General features: G+C 38.0%; 1 protein-coding gene across 1 annotated transcript in view; it reads left to right on the forward strand.

Moving 5' to 3' along the window:
• The window catches only part of LOC128134724 (uncharacterized), a 104028-nt gene that overhangs the window by 18416 nt on the left and 67979 nt on the right, over positions 1-17633 (forward strand). Inside the window, exons 9-18 of the mRNA XM_052772789.1 lie at positions 1107-1210; positions 2809-2974; positions 5003-5185; positions 8308-8460; positions 9777-9921; positions 12890-13048; positions 13778-13896; positions 14985-15266; positions 16292-16447; positions 16904-17088. Coding sequence (XP_052628749.1) covers positions 1107-1210; positions 2809-2974; positions 5003-5185; positions 8308-8460; positions 9777-9921; positions 12890-13048; positions 13778-13896; positions 14985-15266; positions 16292-16447; positions 16904-17088 — 1652 coding nt within the window. The remainder of the gene's footprint in view (positions 1-1106; positions 1211-2808; positions 2975-5002; positions 5186-8307; positions 8461-9776; positions 9922-12889; positions 13049-13777; positions 13897-14984; positions 15267-16291; positions 16448-16903; positions 17089-17633) is intronic.

The following is a 17633-nucleotide window of genomic DNA, read 5'->3' on the forward strand; positions in this document are numbered from 1 at the left end:
TTTCCAGCATCACATTTGAGAAAATAAAAATTATTGCTGGTAATGTAATACACATCCAAACGTACCTCGAGACAGTAGTTTCTGAAAAATATTTGTTTCAGCTGATAGGACACTGATACTGCCATATAAATTGTGGGGGGTGGAAGTGAGCGTTTTTTTAAATGTAAAGTCTATTACAGGTAGCTACTTCACTTAGCAGAAAAGTGTGGGTGAACTGTGAATTGCTTTTAATTTCTTTCAGCCATGCACATGCAAATAAATTATTAAACAGAACTATTCAGCTTCAACTGTACAGCTAGATCAAAATGCTTAGGTTTTTTTAATGAAGTAACCCTAAAGTAAGTTTTTCATTTTTGCCCACGACAGCAAGGGGCAGCTTGTGAATGAAAGGCTAGAATTTATTTACACTGAAAAGTGTGTGTGATAATGTACTGCAGGTAAAATAGCTGCTGTATGTTGTAGCAATTCAGCTTAGTCAGGGAGAACAGCTCTTCTGCTACTATTCTTTTAACTAATCCAGTGCTGCCTGCAGAGGTAAGAGCAGTTATGCTTGGGCTTTTCCCCAGTAAGATGGAATATTTTCACATAGCACTAGAGGTACTCGAGCAAAACTTTCAAGTGTTGTCCAAACCTCAGTTAAATGATCTTTCTCATAAACTTAAGACTAATAGAAAGTTAGCTTGACTATTGTCTCATTTTGTGTTAAGGCTATGTCAGCAATTCTGGTCATAAATCAGGATCTTGCTGTACAAACGCAGAGAAGATTATGGCCTACTCTTCTGGATTGTAACCACAGTGCTGCATTTTTGTTTGGTATTCATTGGTATGCTAGTGGTGTGCTTAGTGGTCACTGAGCACTGTTGCTGGAGGGACTGACTGACATCCTAAGTGAAAGCCCTTCTCCTTATGTGTTTGCAGCCTGAAGAGAAAAGCAAGGGAGGGAAGGAAGATAAAGACACAGGGAAGAGAGGAGGTTTTACTCTCAGGTTACATTGTTAAGTCAACAGCAGTGCTGGTATAACCCAAAGTCTCTTGTTGTGCTCTGTTCTCTAAAGCTGGTTTCTGCACAGCTATAATATTACATTTGTTGTTGTGCTGTCTTACAGACTGCAGATCTTTTCATGACTCTCGTGTTTGAGCTTCGACGTCTTTCTCTTGAGGCCTTAAAAGCGCTATGGCAAAGATCTTCATTTAAATGCAGAGACAACTGGTAAGGGCCCTTTAGTAATTGCATTAAAAATATATATAGAGAGGAAAGAAATGTTATGTAAATATTTAAAATAGATTAACGTTTTAAATCCATGCCCAAATGTTGGATTTAAATTTGGAGCACTTTAAAGGAAGAATGTGTATTGCAGATCTTGTTTATGTGACAGAAGGATGATATTCTTTCCTTACTGAATGAATGTTGTGTACAAAGTAGACTTTCCTGTCCCATGCCTATTCCTACAGACAGACTTCCTGTTTCAGGAACAATGTGAACAAGAAACTTGAGTCATGGCTTAGATGGAAATCAATGCTGCTGGTTTTAAGCATCTACTGCCATTTGTTATGAAAAAGCTTACCTGGACCTGTTCTTTCAGTGCCCTTAGTACTCATGGGGGAGAGGAGACAAACATTAGGCTGGGAGTATGGACATGGTGGACCCACATCTTTCAGCAGCAGCCTGATCTCGGGATGGTTTATACTGACCATTGAACTGCAGCTTTAAAGATCAAGGCACCCACTCCTCTGCAGTCAGGAATAGTTCTGATGCAATGGTTTGAGACTTTCAGAAATATTAATCCAGTATTATTAAAATCAGTACAATTTTTTTCTCCCTCCAAAATCAATAGTCTGAAGAGTGTAAACAAAGAAACTTTTTTTTTACTTGGTTTCAGTACAAAATGTCATCAGCCTATTTGAAATTAATCTAATGCCAAGTTTTATGTTTGTAACAATATCTTAGGTTTCAGTACAAAATGTCATCAGCCTATTTGAAATTAATCTAATGCCAAGTTTTATGTTTGTAACAATATCTTAACCTTCGTGCAAAAGGGGCGAATTTTGTTTTGGCTGAGGTTTATTCTCACCTTTGACAAATAGTCATGCTAATATTCCTAAATATTAATCTAAACTACTCTGCCTCCTTCTATATTAACTTTAGACTAATTTTACTCAGGACAAGGTTATTAACTTTAGGAGCTAAAAAGAATCCCATGCAGACTACTCTCTTACTTTGATGCAGGTGCTTTTACCCAGTTTAGTTTAACTGCTTCCTAGTTAATGCAGAAGTGTCTGTCCACCAGTATAGGAAGTAGGTACAGAATATTTACAGAGCGACTGTTAAGAGCTGAAATGTGTATTGTCTGGCATGCTGGTGTAACCGTTGCACATACATAAGGTCTAAAAAAGCACAGGAAATAGAAGCTAGTCAATTCAGGTTTAATATTTTCATGTTATTGGTGAAATGAAAGAAAAAAACCACCTTAATAAAAAAATCAGAGCTTTAAGGTACCTCAGTCTTTAGAAGTCAACCTTGGGATATGTTTTGGCTTCATTTTCAGAGAAAGCAACTGAGTATTTTCTTAAAAGCCTGGTTACATACAGTTCTTGAAACACCAATACACTTCATCGCATCTTGGCTGAGGCATATTTCCCTAAGGTCACTAAACCAAAGGGTAATGTTGATTTCTGTGGAATCTGGCATTTGCTAAGCCAGTGGACTTTTATTAACTTTGAAAGAAGCCGAACCTTAATGTGTTTGTTATTTGATTCTTGAGTATTCTGGTCATTTTAGATTTGCTGTACTTTTTTCTTGTGTTACAGGCAGCCCCTAATAGAGGCTCTCCCATCTTGTGCTACAGAGGCATGTGTTGTCCTAATGAAAGAAATTATAGCGTCCGGAGAAGTTGAAGAAGACAAAGTGGAATACTTCTTCTGGTCATTTTCATTCATTCCTAAACCCACCTCAGGCATGATCGAATCTCTTGCTGTGAGTGGGTGTTGTTTTTTCTTTTTTAGTTTATCATCAATCTAGCTGGCTCATAATTTTTGTATTTTACAGTAATAGTCTTTTTCACAGATTTATACAAAACTCTATCTGTCCAGGTAATTTTCATGGTGAAACTACTGGCTATTTTAATTTTGATTCCAAAAGAGGATGCAGTTATGTTTGGTCACTGGAGCTAGATTTGCATTTGTAGCCTTGAGACTTTAAAAAAAAAAAAAAAGAAAAAGAAAAAAAAGTGTAAACTACCCTGTGGACTCCAGAGACTGGTTTATGCGAATTAGTTTTGAGGTTCAAGGTCAGGTCAGTGTGAGGAGAATGATGCTGTTGCAGCTACTCCCTGCTTTGGATAGAGAGTTTTATTCTCCGATTTGGTCTGTTACAAGCTTTGTATTTAGCACCTGGAGACATTTCAGTCCTTTTTATATGCAGTGCTATTGCAGCTTTTGACATTTTTCCTTAACTAAGTTAATTGTATGCAGATTGTATGGCTCCGTTTTGTACTATATTTTTCCTTTAAAGATCTGTTGTTCTGCTGGGTTTATACAGTGTAATCTGTCATGCTTTTAGAGTCTGAAGTTGGGCTTGCTATGTTGTTTTGTGAAGCTGCAGAGTTCCGGGCAGTAAAATCATAGATAGTCCTGTAGCTTAAATAAGCCATTAAGAATTTTTTTTAAGTAAGTAAAATGTTATGCCTGCTGGACTTGTGTGCTCATGAACCATTGATCAGCCATGGAGAATCTTGCAGAGTATATCACAGCCTGCTGTTCCCAATCATACTGGATCTGATCAGGACTACAAAAACCAGCTCTCAGTGTTAGCAGGCTTTCCACAGCATCTGTGTGAAATAATTCATACTGAGTTCATTTGGGCTTCGCAAACGTTGGTTGAAGCGGTGGGATTTTCAACAGTTAACAGGCTTGCTTCAGAGAGTACAGAAATTTGGAATTTGCAGGTTTATGGGACAGAAAAATTAATTTTCATTCTAAAAATGGGTAAATTGCCTGTGACTTACTGACCTGTCAGTGCTTTTTGCTAAGTATTAAGGTGGGACTTAGAGAAACTGTACTGGTGGGTGTTTTACTATTTTGAGTGTCCTGGAAAATAGTTTAGATTTGTTTTCACACTCCTTCCTAAGCACACAGGGCATGAGTTCTTGTGAAAGGAACTGAGGTCTATATCATGTTGACACTAATTTAGCCTGTATGTTTACATGTGAAGGTGGAAGAATTTTCCACTATATCTCTGCAGAGTTGTTCTTTTTTGTTTGTTTGTTTAAATCCTTTAAGGGCTGTTTGTAAATATGCATTGTTGAGATTGAGTTTTAGTATTTAAATATTTTGATGCATTTATTTTCTATGGTATTGTCGTGGTTTAACCCCAGCCAGCAACTAAACACCACGCAGCCGCTCACTCACTCCCCCCCCACCCAGTGGGATGGGGGAGAAAATCGGGAAAAGAAGCAAAACCCGTGGGTTGAGATAAGAACGGTTTAATAGAACAGAAAAGAAGAAACTAATAATGATAATGATAACACTAATAAAATGACAACAGCAATAATGAAAGGATTGGAATGTATAAATGATGCGCAGTGCAATTGCTCACCACCCGCCGACCGACACCCAGCTAGTCCCTGAGCGGCGATTCCCCCGCCCCCCCCTCCCCAGTTTCTGTACTGGATGGGACGTCACATGGTATGGAATACCCCGTTGGCCAGTTTGGGTCAGGTGCCCTGGCTGTGTCCTGTGCCAACTTCTTGTGCCCCTCCAGCTTTCTCGCTGGCTGGGCACGAGAAGCTGAAAAATCCTTGACATTAGTCTAAATGCTACTGAGCAACAACTGAAAACATCAGTGTTATCAACGTTCTTCACATACTGAACTCAAAACATAGCACTGTACCAGCTGCTAGGAAGACAGTTAACTCTATCCCAGCTGAAACCAGGACAGGTATATTACAGTAATCATGGCAATCACTTTTCTGAAACACCCTGTTCTTTTTCTGCTTGTTTACAGCCTTTGCTGAAATCACCAGGAGCAAGCCAGAGCTGCTTCTTAGGAGTAACTGCTCTCTTACATAGGTTTTGTTCAGCTTACAGTTCCTGTGATGGTGTACCTGCTGTGCAGAGTGTGATGAGGACTCTGGGGAAATTTTTGGGAGGAAATTGTACCGTGCAAGATTCAGAACAACTCAGTGAGGTATCAGTCATACAGAAGCATATGATATAATGCTTTACTTTTCTATTCACTTTATGATCTAGAACTTGTTTGATGAAAATGGCATTCAGTGGATTTCCAGAAAGCCATGAATACAAACTTTGTAAATGAATATTCTTTGGTAGGATGGGCAGATAAAATTTTGTAATCCAACAAGTATAACCTATCAGCATGGGTGTTCTTTTCTGTTTAAATAAGGAAAAGTCTTGGGTCTACTGATGAAGCAAACTTCATACTGTTGATCAGTATGAAGAACACCCATCACTCCCCTGTAAAATGGCACATTGATGAAAGTTTCCTATTCCTTTTATGACTCAAAATCATGTACAGTTAGTGTTAGCTGTGTTATTGCTGGCTAATAAGTTCTGCTGAGTCACAGTGTTACTGGCTGTAAGTCAGTCATGATATTGGGAGACTAACAGGAGAGGAAAATTATTCTTACTTGCTGTGTGTGATCTTGAGTTAGGAGTAATTCCTGTCACAGTTCTGGGGCTTTTTATCTTTAATTGACACTTGCTGCTGAAGAAATACCATTATATCTTAAGTTTGATGATCTACTTAAACAATCGGTTCTTCCTTATCATGCTTAGAAAATAGAGATACTAGTGACAATGTATCCCATAGCAGTAAGAGCCCAAGAGCTAAGTTTATCTCATGTATTTGTGTCTCTCTAATTTTCCAGTGTGCAAGCTAAACACACGGGTTTTGTATCTTTCTTCATACAGTGTGAGCAGTCTGTTCACTTTAATTCTTACACCATTTATTAAAGGAATAACTTAAAAAACTAGATTTTATGTATTGGGAGCCTTGAACAAAATTTTGACTAGAAAAACAAAAGAGATTCCATTGCTGAACTTTTTTGTCTTCCCATCAGCCATAGAATCATAGTTTCTGTGTATGTTTTCAGTTTCTTACTATGTGCTGTATGAAATTTTCATAGTTCACTTTGGTAGAATTGGGATTTTACACGGTTTGGGGATACATCACTCTCATTAGAAAAAATTGGAATAGGTGATGTATCTTTTAGAGTCTGTGCTCTCCATCGGAAAGAGGCATCACCGCACTGGTGAGTGGTCTCATGTCTCTCAGAGGTGCCTCACTGGTCTCTACTGAGCCCTTAGAAAAAAGTATTTAAAAAAATAAAAACAGCCATTTAAGTTCCCAAAGGTGGATGTGGAGTGGTATTTTCAAGAGAAGCTTTGATATCAATGTTGCTAGTGGATTGTCAGTGGGATTGGCATGGTCACCTGAGCATCTGCGCTCTCCATGCTTACTCTTACATCCCTTGCTGCCAGCTGGGCAAGGACAGTGCCATATACATAGTTCCAAGCTAGAATTGTGCTGCTGGACTGGATGTCTATGCATGCCAGTTTGCTAGCAGTTGACCAAATTAAGCAAATGTCTATTCAGTTTATATTGCAATCTTTCTCTGTGGGGAAGGGCACTAATTTCTCGGCTCTACTGTGGTGGGTTAACCCTGGCAGGCAGCTAAGCACCAAACAGCCGCCTGCTTACTCTGCCTGCAGTGGGATGGGGGAGAGAATTGGAAGGACAAAACTGAGAAAACTCATTGATTGAGATAAAGACAGTTTAGTAAGTGAAGGACCCCCCCCCCAACCCACAAAAAACCCCCCAAACCCACCAAAAAAACCCAAAAGTGATGCAAAAATAATCGCTCACCAACAGTAGACTGATGCCCAGCCAGTTCCTGAGCAGTGCATACCTTGGAACCACCCCCACTCCATCCACACGCACAGTTTTATTGCTGAGAGTGATGCCATATGGTTTGGTGGTAAATTCTGTGGTAAATTCAGGTCAGCAGTCCTGGCTGTGTCCCCTCTCAGCCTCTTACCCACCCCCAGCCTATTTGCTGGGCAGGTGGCGTAAGAAACAGAGAAAGCCTTGATGCTGTGCAAGCACTGCTCAGCAATAGCTAAAACTTTGTTGTGTTATCAACAGTCTTTTGGTCACAGATCTAAAATACAGCACCATACAGGCTGCTATGGAGAAAATTGACTCCATGCCAGCCAAAATTAGCACACACCCCCAATTGCCTTTTTCATGAAAACTTTGCTTTTTTTAACCCTTTTTCTCTTCCAACAAATCTGATTAAAATTAGCCAAGAGATTAGTAAATCAGAACAGGGAACTGATGAACAGGGAACTGACGAACAGGGGCACGGTGAGAAAGACTGCCCAAGTCTCATTAGCTTCTTGAAAACTGTTCCATAACTTACAGCTGAAACACAGTTGTCTGATGAATAAAGGGTAGCCTCTTGAAACTCAGCAGCATGTTGCAGTGAGTGAGTATACAGACATGTGGGAGAGGTATCTTTGACTATGACAACTTTACTGAATATGTAGAGCAGAACAGTAGATACCTCCCACCTGATGTCTCAAACCAGCAATAAATGGAAGTCTTTGACCCAAACAGTTGTGGAACGTTTTTGAACATTTTTAACTGCGTTGGCTTCAGTATAGTTGTTTCTAGGGGACTGTCGGTAAAAGGAAAATCAGGCACCATGTTGCGTTGAAGTCCCTGGGCTCTAAACTTTAATACAGCTTGTCATTAAAGATTCATTGATTGCCAGTGGTAGCATGCTTTCTGGGTTCTGAAGGTGCACAGGTTTCGTGTATGTTTAGCGGAGAAAACTGGTAACATTATGGCATCTGTTGACAAATTATTATTTTAAATTGGTTATTGTGTCCAGAACTCTGTGCTGAATCACTAGAAGGTCAAAATTACTGTGATCAGAAGGGACAAAATATTGAAGTACTTGAAAAACTTTTACTGCACGTCAAATCCATGACTTCTGCTTTTCCATCACGATGTAGCTTTTGTATTCCACCAGGTCTAAGCCAGATTTTAATTACAAGTGCTATGTGGCATTAGAACAGCTGGCCATACTCATACGAGTCTTGTGCTCATGCTAAAGCCAGAATATGGCTGGTACAATAGGGGCTGCAGTAAACACCCCAAATGACCCACAGTAATTTTAAAGAGAGAATTTTTTTTTCCCCCAGAAAATGTTAATGCAATAGAATTTCATGTACAGCTGACAACATGTGGTGAGCTTTTTATTCTACCTTGCTTTGTATTTACAGATGCAACTGGTGTTAAAAGCCATTGGAAATGCGGGACTGGCAGCAGCTTCGCTAGCTCCTGTTCTGAGCTTGTGTGCTTCCCTGAAAAGTAATCCGATTGAAATTCGTCTAGCTGCTATCCAGGCCTTCAGGCGCATTCCCTGTTCTGTCAGGGTAAGTGATTTATTGCCAGCAGATGACTGACGGCTTCCTGGTGCTGTCCCAGAGTTTTGACTTTCTGGAATAATTATGAAACATGCAAATAAATAAGGAACAAGTGTAAACGTGTCTTCCAGCAGAGCTCTTCTGCTGTTGGAGAGGTTGGTAGGACCACCCCGATGAATGGACCTATATTATGCTTTGCTGTAGTTGAGATAACACATCCAGTGACTGAGGTAATGTTTGTGACTTCTTAAAAAGTTACTTCAGTTGGGTGGCTTATGTCTGTGTGGGCGATGGCTGAAAACCCACAGTACTTGATTTTTCCTATAGTCTGTTGCACTGTATCATTCTCTGAAATGCTAAGTATTAATGTGAGAAGTTTGTTGTGATTGGCAATATGCTATCATAGTTAGAACGTTTTGTTAATGGTTTAATAGAAGAAAACACAAAAGTTGTTTATCTCAAATAACTTGATACTAAAAAGAATTTCAAAGCCAGGAGTGCTAGCCTGGGCAAAGCTGGCAGTCCTCCTCCAGAAGAACAAGAGTTTCCACATAGACTTCCACTTGAGGAAGCATTTTCTGTGGCTTTTTTAAATTTAATTGCAGCATGGATTGGCGTAATCTTCTTGTTCTGTAGTTACGAAGCTTGGTGTTGCTCCTTAGACCTGTTGAAAGTATGAAGTCTATATGTTGTCATACACCCCATCATTGTCTAGCAAATGAACTGCTAAACTGAAACCCTATATGTGGACTGGGGATGTTAAATGCTAATAGAAATGTTACTAGTATCAGTCACCAATGTCTTAATTCCTGGCAGTTGACCAAACAATTCACATTTGTTGATACTGGGGAAGTATTGAACAGAATAAATTTGTTACAGTCCTACCCTTTGATTGAGACCAGAAGTAATAATCTTAATAGCCTGTTAACAAAAATGTAGCCATTGTTGTCTGTGTATTAGCTGTGGTGTGTGTGTGAAATATAATAGAACAACTCTCCCCTGTGGTGGAATAAAACCATCATTAACAGTTGTGCTAGCAAGTGAGGTTTTGTGTTGCAGACATTCCTGAATAAATTAGTTGGTATAGGATTCAGGTCATAATGACAGTTTGTTCTGAAAACTTGTGGACAAGGTAGTATAGAGAATATATACATACGTTTGTATACGTGTTGCATGAAGTGACTTTGTCAGGTATAAAGCAATAGCTATCTCTTTCAGAAAGAAAAACCCACCTGTACCCGAAAGTGCATACATGAGGTGTTTTAGTGGAGTAAATAATAATTGTCTTTTTCTTTTTTGGTTATCTTTTTATCTTTTTGTCTTAGAATGCTATATTAGTTCAGCTGTATCAAGCAACCAGCGAAGATGTGGAAATAAGGATTGCTGCTTATTATATTGCAATGAAATGTCCACATGAAGAGTTATTTAAACAAGTACAAAAGACTTTGCTGAAAGAAACATCCAGTCAAGGTTAGCCAAGCAACTACTGAAATCTTACAGATTCCTAAATGATACATTAATGTAAGATTTACTTTACAGGTGTGGTGGTACCAATCTATATCAATTTTTAGTTAATCTTAATACTTTATAGGTCGTTTTTAAAAGATTATTTGTATGATTGCCACATTTTGTATAGGAATTGCGATACTGTTATTTTAAAAATAGTCGGTAAGGAGTGACTCTTCACAGAATTAGTTCCCTCTACTGGCAACATTTCATTAGCTGAATGCTCTTGAGAAAGAAATGCGTGGAACATCTTTGATGTTTAGTGTATTAGAAATATAAATGGATAACTGCAAATTACATTTTGTTAGGTTGAGAAAGACACAAGTGGCAGAAAAGAGTATTGCAAGCTGCAGGTATGAAGTGAACTATCCTTAATTACCTTTTTAATGCTCCTAAATTCCTCGTTCACATTTGTTTACTTGATGTAATACAAATATTTATTATAAGGACTCACTACCATGGTCTTTCTTTGGTACTATCCTCTTTTGCAGTTATTTTATATCAGTTTTGATATGGTTTTAATATTGATCACAGTATCACATTTAAAGATAGCGTTGGACAGAAACTAAGCAGATCTGAAGACTGCAAAGAAAGGCCTGTTGATTTTCATTTAGATGATTTAAGGTACCTAGGAACTTTAAGGCTTCCTGCAGTTAGCATCAAGGCTTAGCAGGAGGTGCTTTGTCACTGTGCCAGAAGCGATTCTTCAGGTCAACTGAAAGTCCTAAGGGTCACAGTTTGAGAACTGTGGATCTAATGGCAAACAAATGGCATCAAGAAACTGTTTATAACACAGGGAAAAAGCAAAATGTGGGAACTGGGACATGTTGTGTTAGGAATGTTGTTAAAAGGACTTTGTGAGGGGTGTTAATCATATATCCAAATGTATAATAGCTGGCCAACAGTGTAGCAGTCATATGGGGAAAAGGTTAGCATAAGTATAATGTCTTAATTATTGATAGTTTGTTCTGATTTATGCTTCCTGCTTCTGTGGTTCCGTGATCAATTATTGTCTGATCTGAGCCAAATTACTGACATGAGAGACTGAATTGAGAACTGATGCCGAATAGAAAATCTATACTATGTTTAAAAGTAATCATTTTATTTAAGTAGCTTATCTGAAGGAGAAGGTGTTTGGCCTAGTATGAAGTGAAACTGTAGGTTCCATAAAAGCGTAGAATCCGATCAGCTCTTTATTACCAAAGCACACAGATGTTTAAGGTGATCCCATATTTTGGGTGGAGGGTTTTTTTCTAAATTGTTTTACCACATTCAACAAAGAATACCTCTAAACTAATCCTTTGCTTTTAAATCTGTCAAGAAGGAGCAAACATGAAAGGTGTATCTATAAGATTGTTTGCAGGCAGATGAAAGCAGGCTCTGTCTGCACTCTGATGTGTCTGGATCCTAGCCAGCTCTGAACTTGAAGCCATGTATCCATTTTATCAGGATGTTATGTCCAGACTAGTATATCCTGCAGCCATTAGGAGTTCAGGCTCAGCATTGTATTCATCTGATGATGTGGCTTGTGGTTTGGACAGGACTTGTTCCCCTCTGTTTAGAGTTCAGACAGAGAGAAATTGCATAAGCCTGCAAAATACTCAAAATGTCAAGGTGACCCCCCACTCTCCTCTCTGTGGCTCCGTGCAAAAGAAATAAATTGTCTGATTTATGAAAGAGGTCCATAGGTCCATCTAAAATGTTGTATGTTTTAAACAATTTAATGCAATATTCCTGAATTTTGTTAATTTCCTTCCTTTGTCTTCGGTTGGTGTAACACCTAAATAATTCACATAATAGACTTTTGAGTAACAAGTGCTTTTGGAGGCATAGAGCACATACTAGTTTTTAGTTGCCACATTCAGAAAAAGCAACATGAACAAAAGAAGTATTGTGAAAAATGCAGTTATATCAGTATTCAGTGTCTGTGCATTGAACTAGCACTGGACCCTAATATCTTTTATCTTCAGGAGAAAAAAAAGCTTCTATTTAAGAACCAGACTCCAGAACACATGGAATATGTTTGCCCCCTACAACACAGTGCATACATGGCCAAACCATGAATCAGCACGGTGTCATGCAGAAATATTAAATCTGAATCACAACTGTTTAACTGTGTGTGCTGCTTTTTTTTTTTTTTTTTCCTTTTTGGAACTGCTTTTGGAAATGTACATTGCACAGTATAGAAAGATTCTTTGTATTGGAATGATTTGTTTGTTGTATGTAAAGAAACTTTATTGCCAATTTTCTCTTACGAGTGCACCAATATTGTTGCCAGTGTTCACGTAGGGTATCTGATTAATAGACCTCCCTATATATAAAGTTGCTTAATGCTTGCCTTTAAAAGGCTTTGTGTATTCCTGCTTATAGTTTTTAACAGTTATTTTAAGATTTTCATGTGCTTGCTGTCTATCCCAGACTTAATTTTCTTTTTATGTTTCAGTACAGTGGGTCAGTGATTTTTCAAGAACAAAATGAGTGATGCTGCCAAAGTTGAAGTTTAAAACCATCTTTTAAATAATTCTGTTGCATCTGTTCTTTGAAGAACAGAAACAGTCCAATATTATTTGAGCTGCATAGTCTGCCTCTAACATCTGTATTAGAATTGTATCTTTATTTTGCAGCATTCCTTTGAATTTAGTACAGAAGATCCTTTGCAAACAGTGCATAAGTAGGTTAACCTTACCTCCTTTTCTGCCTAGGTTAGCTGAGAAGCATAAATGAAACTAGGGAGTGAATGGCCCCTCACATGCCATATTGGAAAGAATAAGACAGTGTTTAAATAAGTTGACTGTCATAAAGATGGGTGCATCAGACTGATTTTAATGGTGCTGAAAATGAATGAATTCTGTTGTGGTCAGGGAAACAGTATTTTTTAAAACTGTTTTAATTTTTCTCTAATTTCCAAATGCTCTTCTTTGTTTAATTTAAGTGGGCTCCTTTGTTTGGAGTCACCTCTCTCAGCTCCTGGAGACAGATGATCCATTGAAGGAGCACCTTCGAGATTCTATTCCTGATGAAATCCTTAGCAGAGATTTTGACCGGGAGACATGGAAATACTCATCATATTCCGATGTCACATTCCACTCAGGTTTGTGGAGTTTTAGAACTGAATGCTTTGTAGCATATGGATTATTAAAATCCCACATGGCTTTTCTGCTCTAGAGAATTTAAATTTTTGACATACCCAGATATGCAAATGTAGGCTTGATTCTGCTTTGACCTTAATTGGAGTATATCAAATGTAATTCCAGCAAGCCAGGTACCATGGAACTTTGCGTTTTGTGAGAGAGGAGAATAAGAACCAATGAACTTTTTAGAATACTTTTGCGAACATCAACTTTTGATTCCTTCCTTAGCGAGCTTCCTTTGCAGCAACAGGGGATTGGGATGTATTTTTTTTTCTTCTGATTCATGTACTTTCCTTGGTATAAGAAAAGATTCAGGCTAATTCCTTCCTGGTTTACTATCTGTTCATCATTTGGTTTTAGCAAAAACACTAGATAATATTTTTCAAAGTAACATTTTGATTTTCTGTCCATCTCTTCCAGTGCTATTGTGTACGATATGTATTGTAAATGCTCTTCTTTTAGTGTTAGTCAGATAACAGGCTTTCAGTAATGTCTGTTAGTCTTTGCTATAGTACAAAGTTAAATAATTTCACCTGTTGACTTAATGTTTTATTCACCTTCTTTATTCACCTGTTTTATTCATCTTCTTAATGAGCAGAGTTGCAGTTTTCCAAAGAACAATGAGACTTGCAAAGTATATAAGAATAGCTGATCTCCAAATGACAGATATCTGATATTTTCTATTGCAGCTGGTGCAGGTGCAAATATGGAAGCATCAGTGGTCTTTTCTCCTGCATCTTTTCTACCACGATCAGTCATGACAAATTTGACTGTTCACCTTATGGGGCAGGCTATAAATCTACTGGAGGCAAGTTTATGGATTTTTTTTTTTTTTATCCCCCTCCTCAAGGGACACTTGGTGTATTGAAGTAAAAAGAAATATTTTCTGATTTTCCATTGCAGTTCCTTTAGCAAGGTGTGCTTTTCACTGCTACAGCAAAGTTGCCTCAGACTCATGACTCCTTTGTGTAATGCACTTAGTCATAATAAAACCACTTTCACTCTGATAGTACCATACACTAGTCAAGTAAGTTATATTCAGCTCTTGTTGATTCAAATGAAAGATAAAAGTCAGTGCTTTCAGAGACACTGGTCTAGCTCCTGCTTAGGACAATAAGATTCCTTTGGTTGACTTACAGTGGAAAACGGATTGGCTTGGGTGCATCATTCCTTCAATACAGGAGGTAGAGTCGTATATACCTAACTGAAGTCACTGTTCTAGTCCCATTGAGCATTCAGTACTTGGGATATTGAGATGGCCTGCCTGCAACCTCATCATTTTTAATTGTGCCTCTAATGTGCCTCCAAGAGAAAGCAGTGTTTGGCATATGGACCTTTTATTGCAGGTAAAAATATGTATGTGAAAGAAAGAATTTAATGTAGCCTTCAGATCTCCAGTTTAAGCTTGCAAGGGAACAAAATATTTTTTTTTCCAGTGTCATATGCCCTGGATTTATATGTGTTAGTAATACTATTTTAGTCAAACTTCCAATCAGAATCTTATTTCAGGAGCATTAAAAGGGTGTGTTAGTGTTTTCCAATCAAAATACTGTTTGTAACATGCTAAAATAGCAGTAGCTCAAACTGTCCCATCATGGTGTAAATGAACCAGTCCCTGAATAAAAAGGGATTTTTATTTTGTACTGAGCTTCACATAAGCAACAAACTAAAGAGTTTTTACTGGAAAGTTTTAATACTGAAATATCCAGTATTGGATGCTACATGAGGTAGGATACTAAACTTTGTAGATCACTGTGATCTTGTATGAAAAATCTTTCTTTGTACAAAAACCTAAAGGTTGCATCTGGATGTATTTTTTTAATTTCTGCCTGTAGAACTGGACATGGCTTATGCATCTCATTGTCAGGCTTTTTAATGCCATATGCTTTCCCCTAGGTTGATGTACGATTAGAGAATGCTGAGGCTCTCATGCAGAAGATTTTTGGGCAGAAGTCTGCTACTTTCAGTGACTATTATTTTGCAAACACTAATGAAAGAAACCACAAGTCAGAAAACCCGGTGGAAACAACAGGAAGAGTCAACCAGAGGAAGCTGACTTTGAAGCGATACAGCCCCACTGATTATCTTGTGACCAAGTCTGGCAAGCCAAAGTTGAGAAAACCTAACCAGAATTGTCCTGGAAGAAAGTACAGTAAGATGAGTGAGTTAGTAAAAAAGGTAACTGACTCTGTAAATCTTGGAAAAATTAGTGACATTCCCCAGTTAAACTTAGGGTCCCATCTAGCACTGGACGACTGCTCTGTATTACTGTGACTCCTTTGCTTAAAGCATACGTAACTAGTTCCAGTCACTTGCAGAGAATTTAACAGCTGCATAAAATACAAAGCAACAAAGAGCAAGATTTTCAGTTTTTCAGATTGTTTTATTGTCTCAAAACAATGACTCTCAGCCAGGGGAGTATGTTCCCTGTGTTTTGGGCTTCCTCTCATTATTTTGAGCTCTGATCCTCTTTATACTGATGTCCTTTTGTCTGTTGACTTTTGTGGCACTGTAAACAGCTGCTTGGTATTAAGTTCCTGAGTCATGCTGTTTGTGATCTGACTTCCCAGTTTAATGTCAGATGTTACATTGACCCTTTGTGAATTTACCCATGTTTGGAGAGAGCTATGTTCTATGTATGTAACAGGAAAGCTTTGGGAATTGACTTCAATTGTTGATGTATTATTGGGAAAACTTGGGGACCATGAATTATTTCATTTGTCTTAGACCATATCTCTACTTGGGACTCATCTTAGAGTTTCTTCTTACAGTGAAGCTCATGTTCATGTTGTGTTGCTGTTGTATTGATTCATAAAGAGGGAAAATGTAAAATTTTTACTTCTTAGCAGTTTATTTAGCAATCATGGCACCCATAATGTTGTATTAATTGAGACTGTATTTTTCAAAGCTTCCTCTGTTTGTGGGTATGTATTGCAATACTTGTCCTTTTGCCCAGTCATCTTAGGACTAGACGTTACCTGTGTTCATAGTGAAAGTCAACTTGTGTGGTATGGAGCTGAAGTTTAGCTGGAAAGAACAGGTACTAATCCAGGGTCTTAAGTGGTCTTGAAATATTTATAAAAGGGAGCCTAATGTCAGTTTACTGATAACATAGCCTGCACTGAGGAACTGTTTGTTATGAGTTTGAAAGGAAATTAATATAAACATCATTCTCTTCCTGATTTGTTTCTTTATCATGTCAGTTCACTGAGAGTACAGAGAGAAAGGAGGTTTTGAAATGTGAGCTAAGCATGAAGATCTTTGGAAATGAACTTAGCTTCTTGGATTGTGAAGATTTAAGAAAACAAATGAAACATTATTCTTTAAATCTGGCTGAGTTGGCTGTCAAACTTCTGAAGGTGAAAGGAACCTTTTTTCTATTTGAAAGTAAATGCCCTGAGAAACTACTTTCTGACAGATATGTAAAAGATACAAAATATTACTTATTGTTTCTCTAAATTGAACTCTAAAAGACACTAGTATGTATTGGGTTTAAACGGCATTCAATTCATTAGGCAAGGACTTGTTCTGTTGTCTTATGGTTCTTATCTCTTGCTGTTCTCATTCAGATCCATCCATGCTTAAATGAAAAATAATTATTTCTTTAACTGGGTGGGACTAGTGTTTAATTTGTGCCCTGGCCAGATGCAGGCTTTGGGCTGCTTTCTACCTTATTTCCCAAATCAGCTCAGTTAAAAACACTTCCACAGCAGAAGAATGCAGTGGATAGTTTTATCTGGAAAAATTCTTGAATGATGACTTTATTATGCAAAATAAAATTCTAGTTTTTGTTTGTTTGGTTTTTTTCACCATAGGGGCAAGAAGTCCAGTTTAATAAAAGACTGAGTTTGGCCACTGAAGAATTGCAGTTTCCAGCAATTTCAGGCTTGCCTGTTCAGCTGGCAGTTAATGCCTCAGCAGCAATCAACATAAAAATCAAAGGGAATGCAGATTTCAAAGAACAGTCAAATTTCTTTCTAAATGGATATATCAAGCCAAGGTAGTAACTGCTGCAGATGTGTCACTTTCACATATTCCTGATGTCAAGTAGCAATTCCTGATGTGAAAGTTTTGTCTGAATGTCTGTTGTAATCAATTAGGAGATTTCTGAAGAACTCAAGCAGTCATCAGCCTTATATTGCTGAATGGTTGCTAGCCTATAAGGACAGCAGTGGTTTGCTATCGTGCCTGTCTGATTTTGAACTCTATTGCTGTGCTTTTTCAGTACTGTTTTAAGCTGACTATTCCTCCCTATCTCTAAATCAAATTCCTAAGTGCTTGCATGCAGATGATCTTTTGAATGCTTTACCTGTTATGGGGATGGCATTTTTTATTTTTCTCAGGATCAGACATGCAGTTACAGGTTATGGATCTACAACCAATGGATGATTTAACCCTGTGTTTCCTTACCTGGCTGTTGTAGCTTTTTATACATACTGAATATATTTACTAAACTTCACTAAGTGCTGTATAGACAGAGATAAACTTACACCATGATACTCAATCCTAATTGCTTTCCCTTTCCTGATATTTCATGCTGAAGTC

This window comes from Harpia harpyja, chromosome 21 (assembly GCF_026419915.1).
Source record: "Harpia harpyja isolate bHarHar1 chromosome 21, bHarHar1 primary haplotype, whole genome shotgun sequence".
NCBI lineage: Eukaryota > Metazoa > Chordata > Aves > Accipitriformes > Accipitridae > Harpia > Harpia harpyja.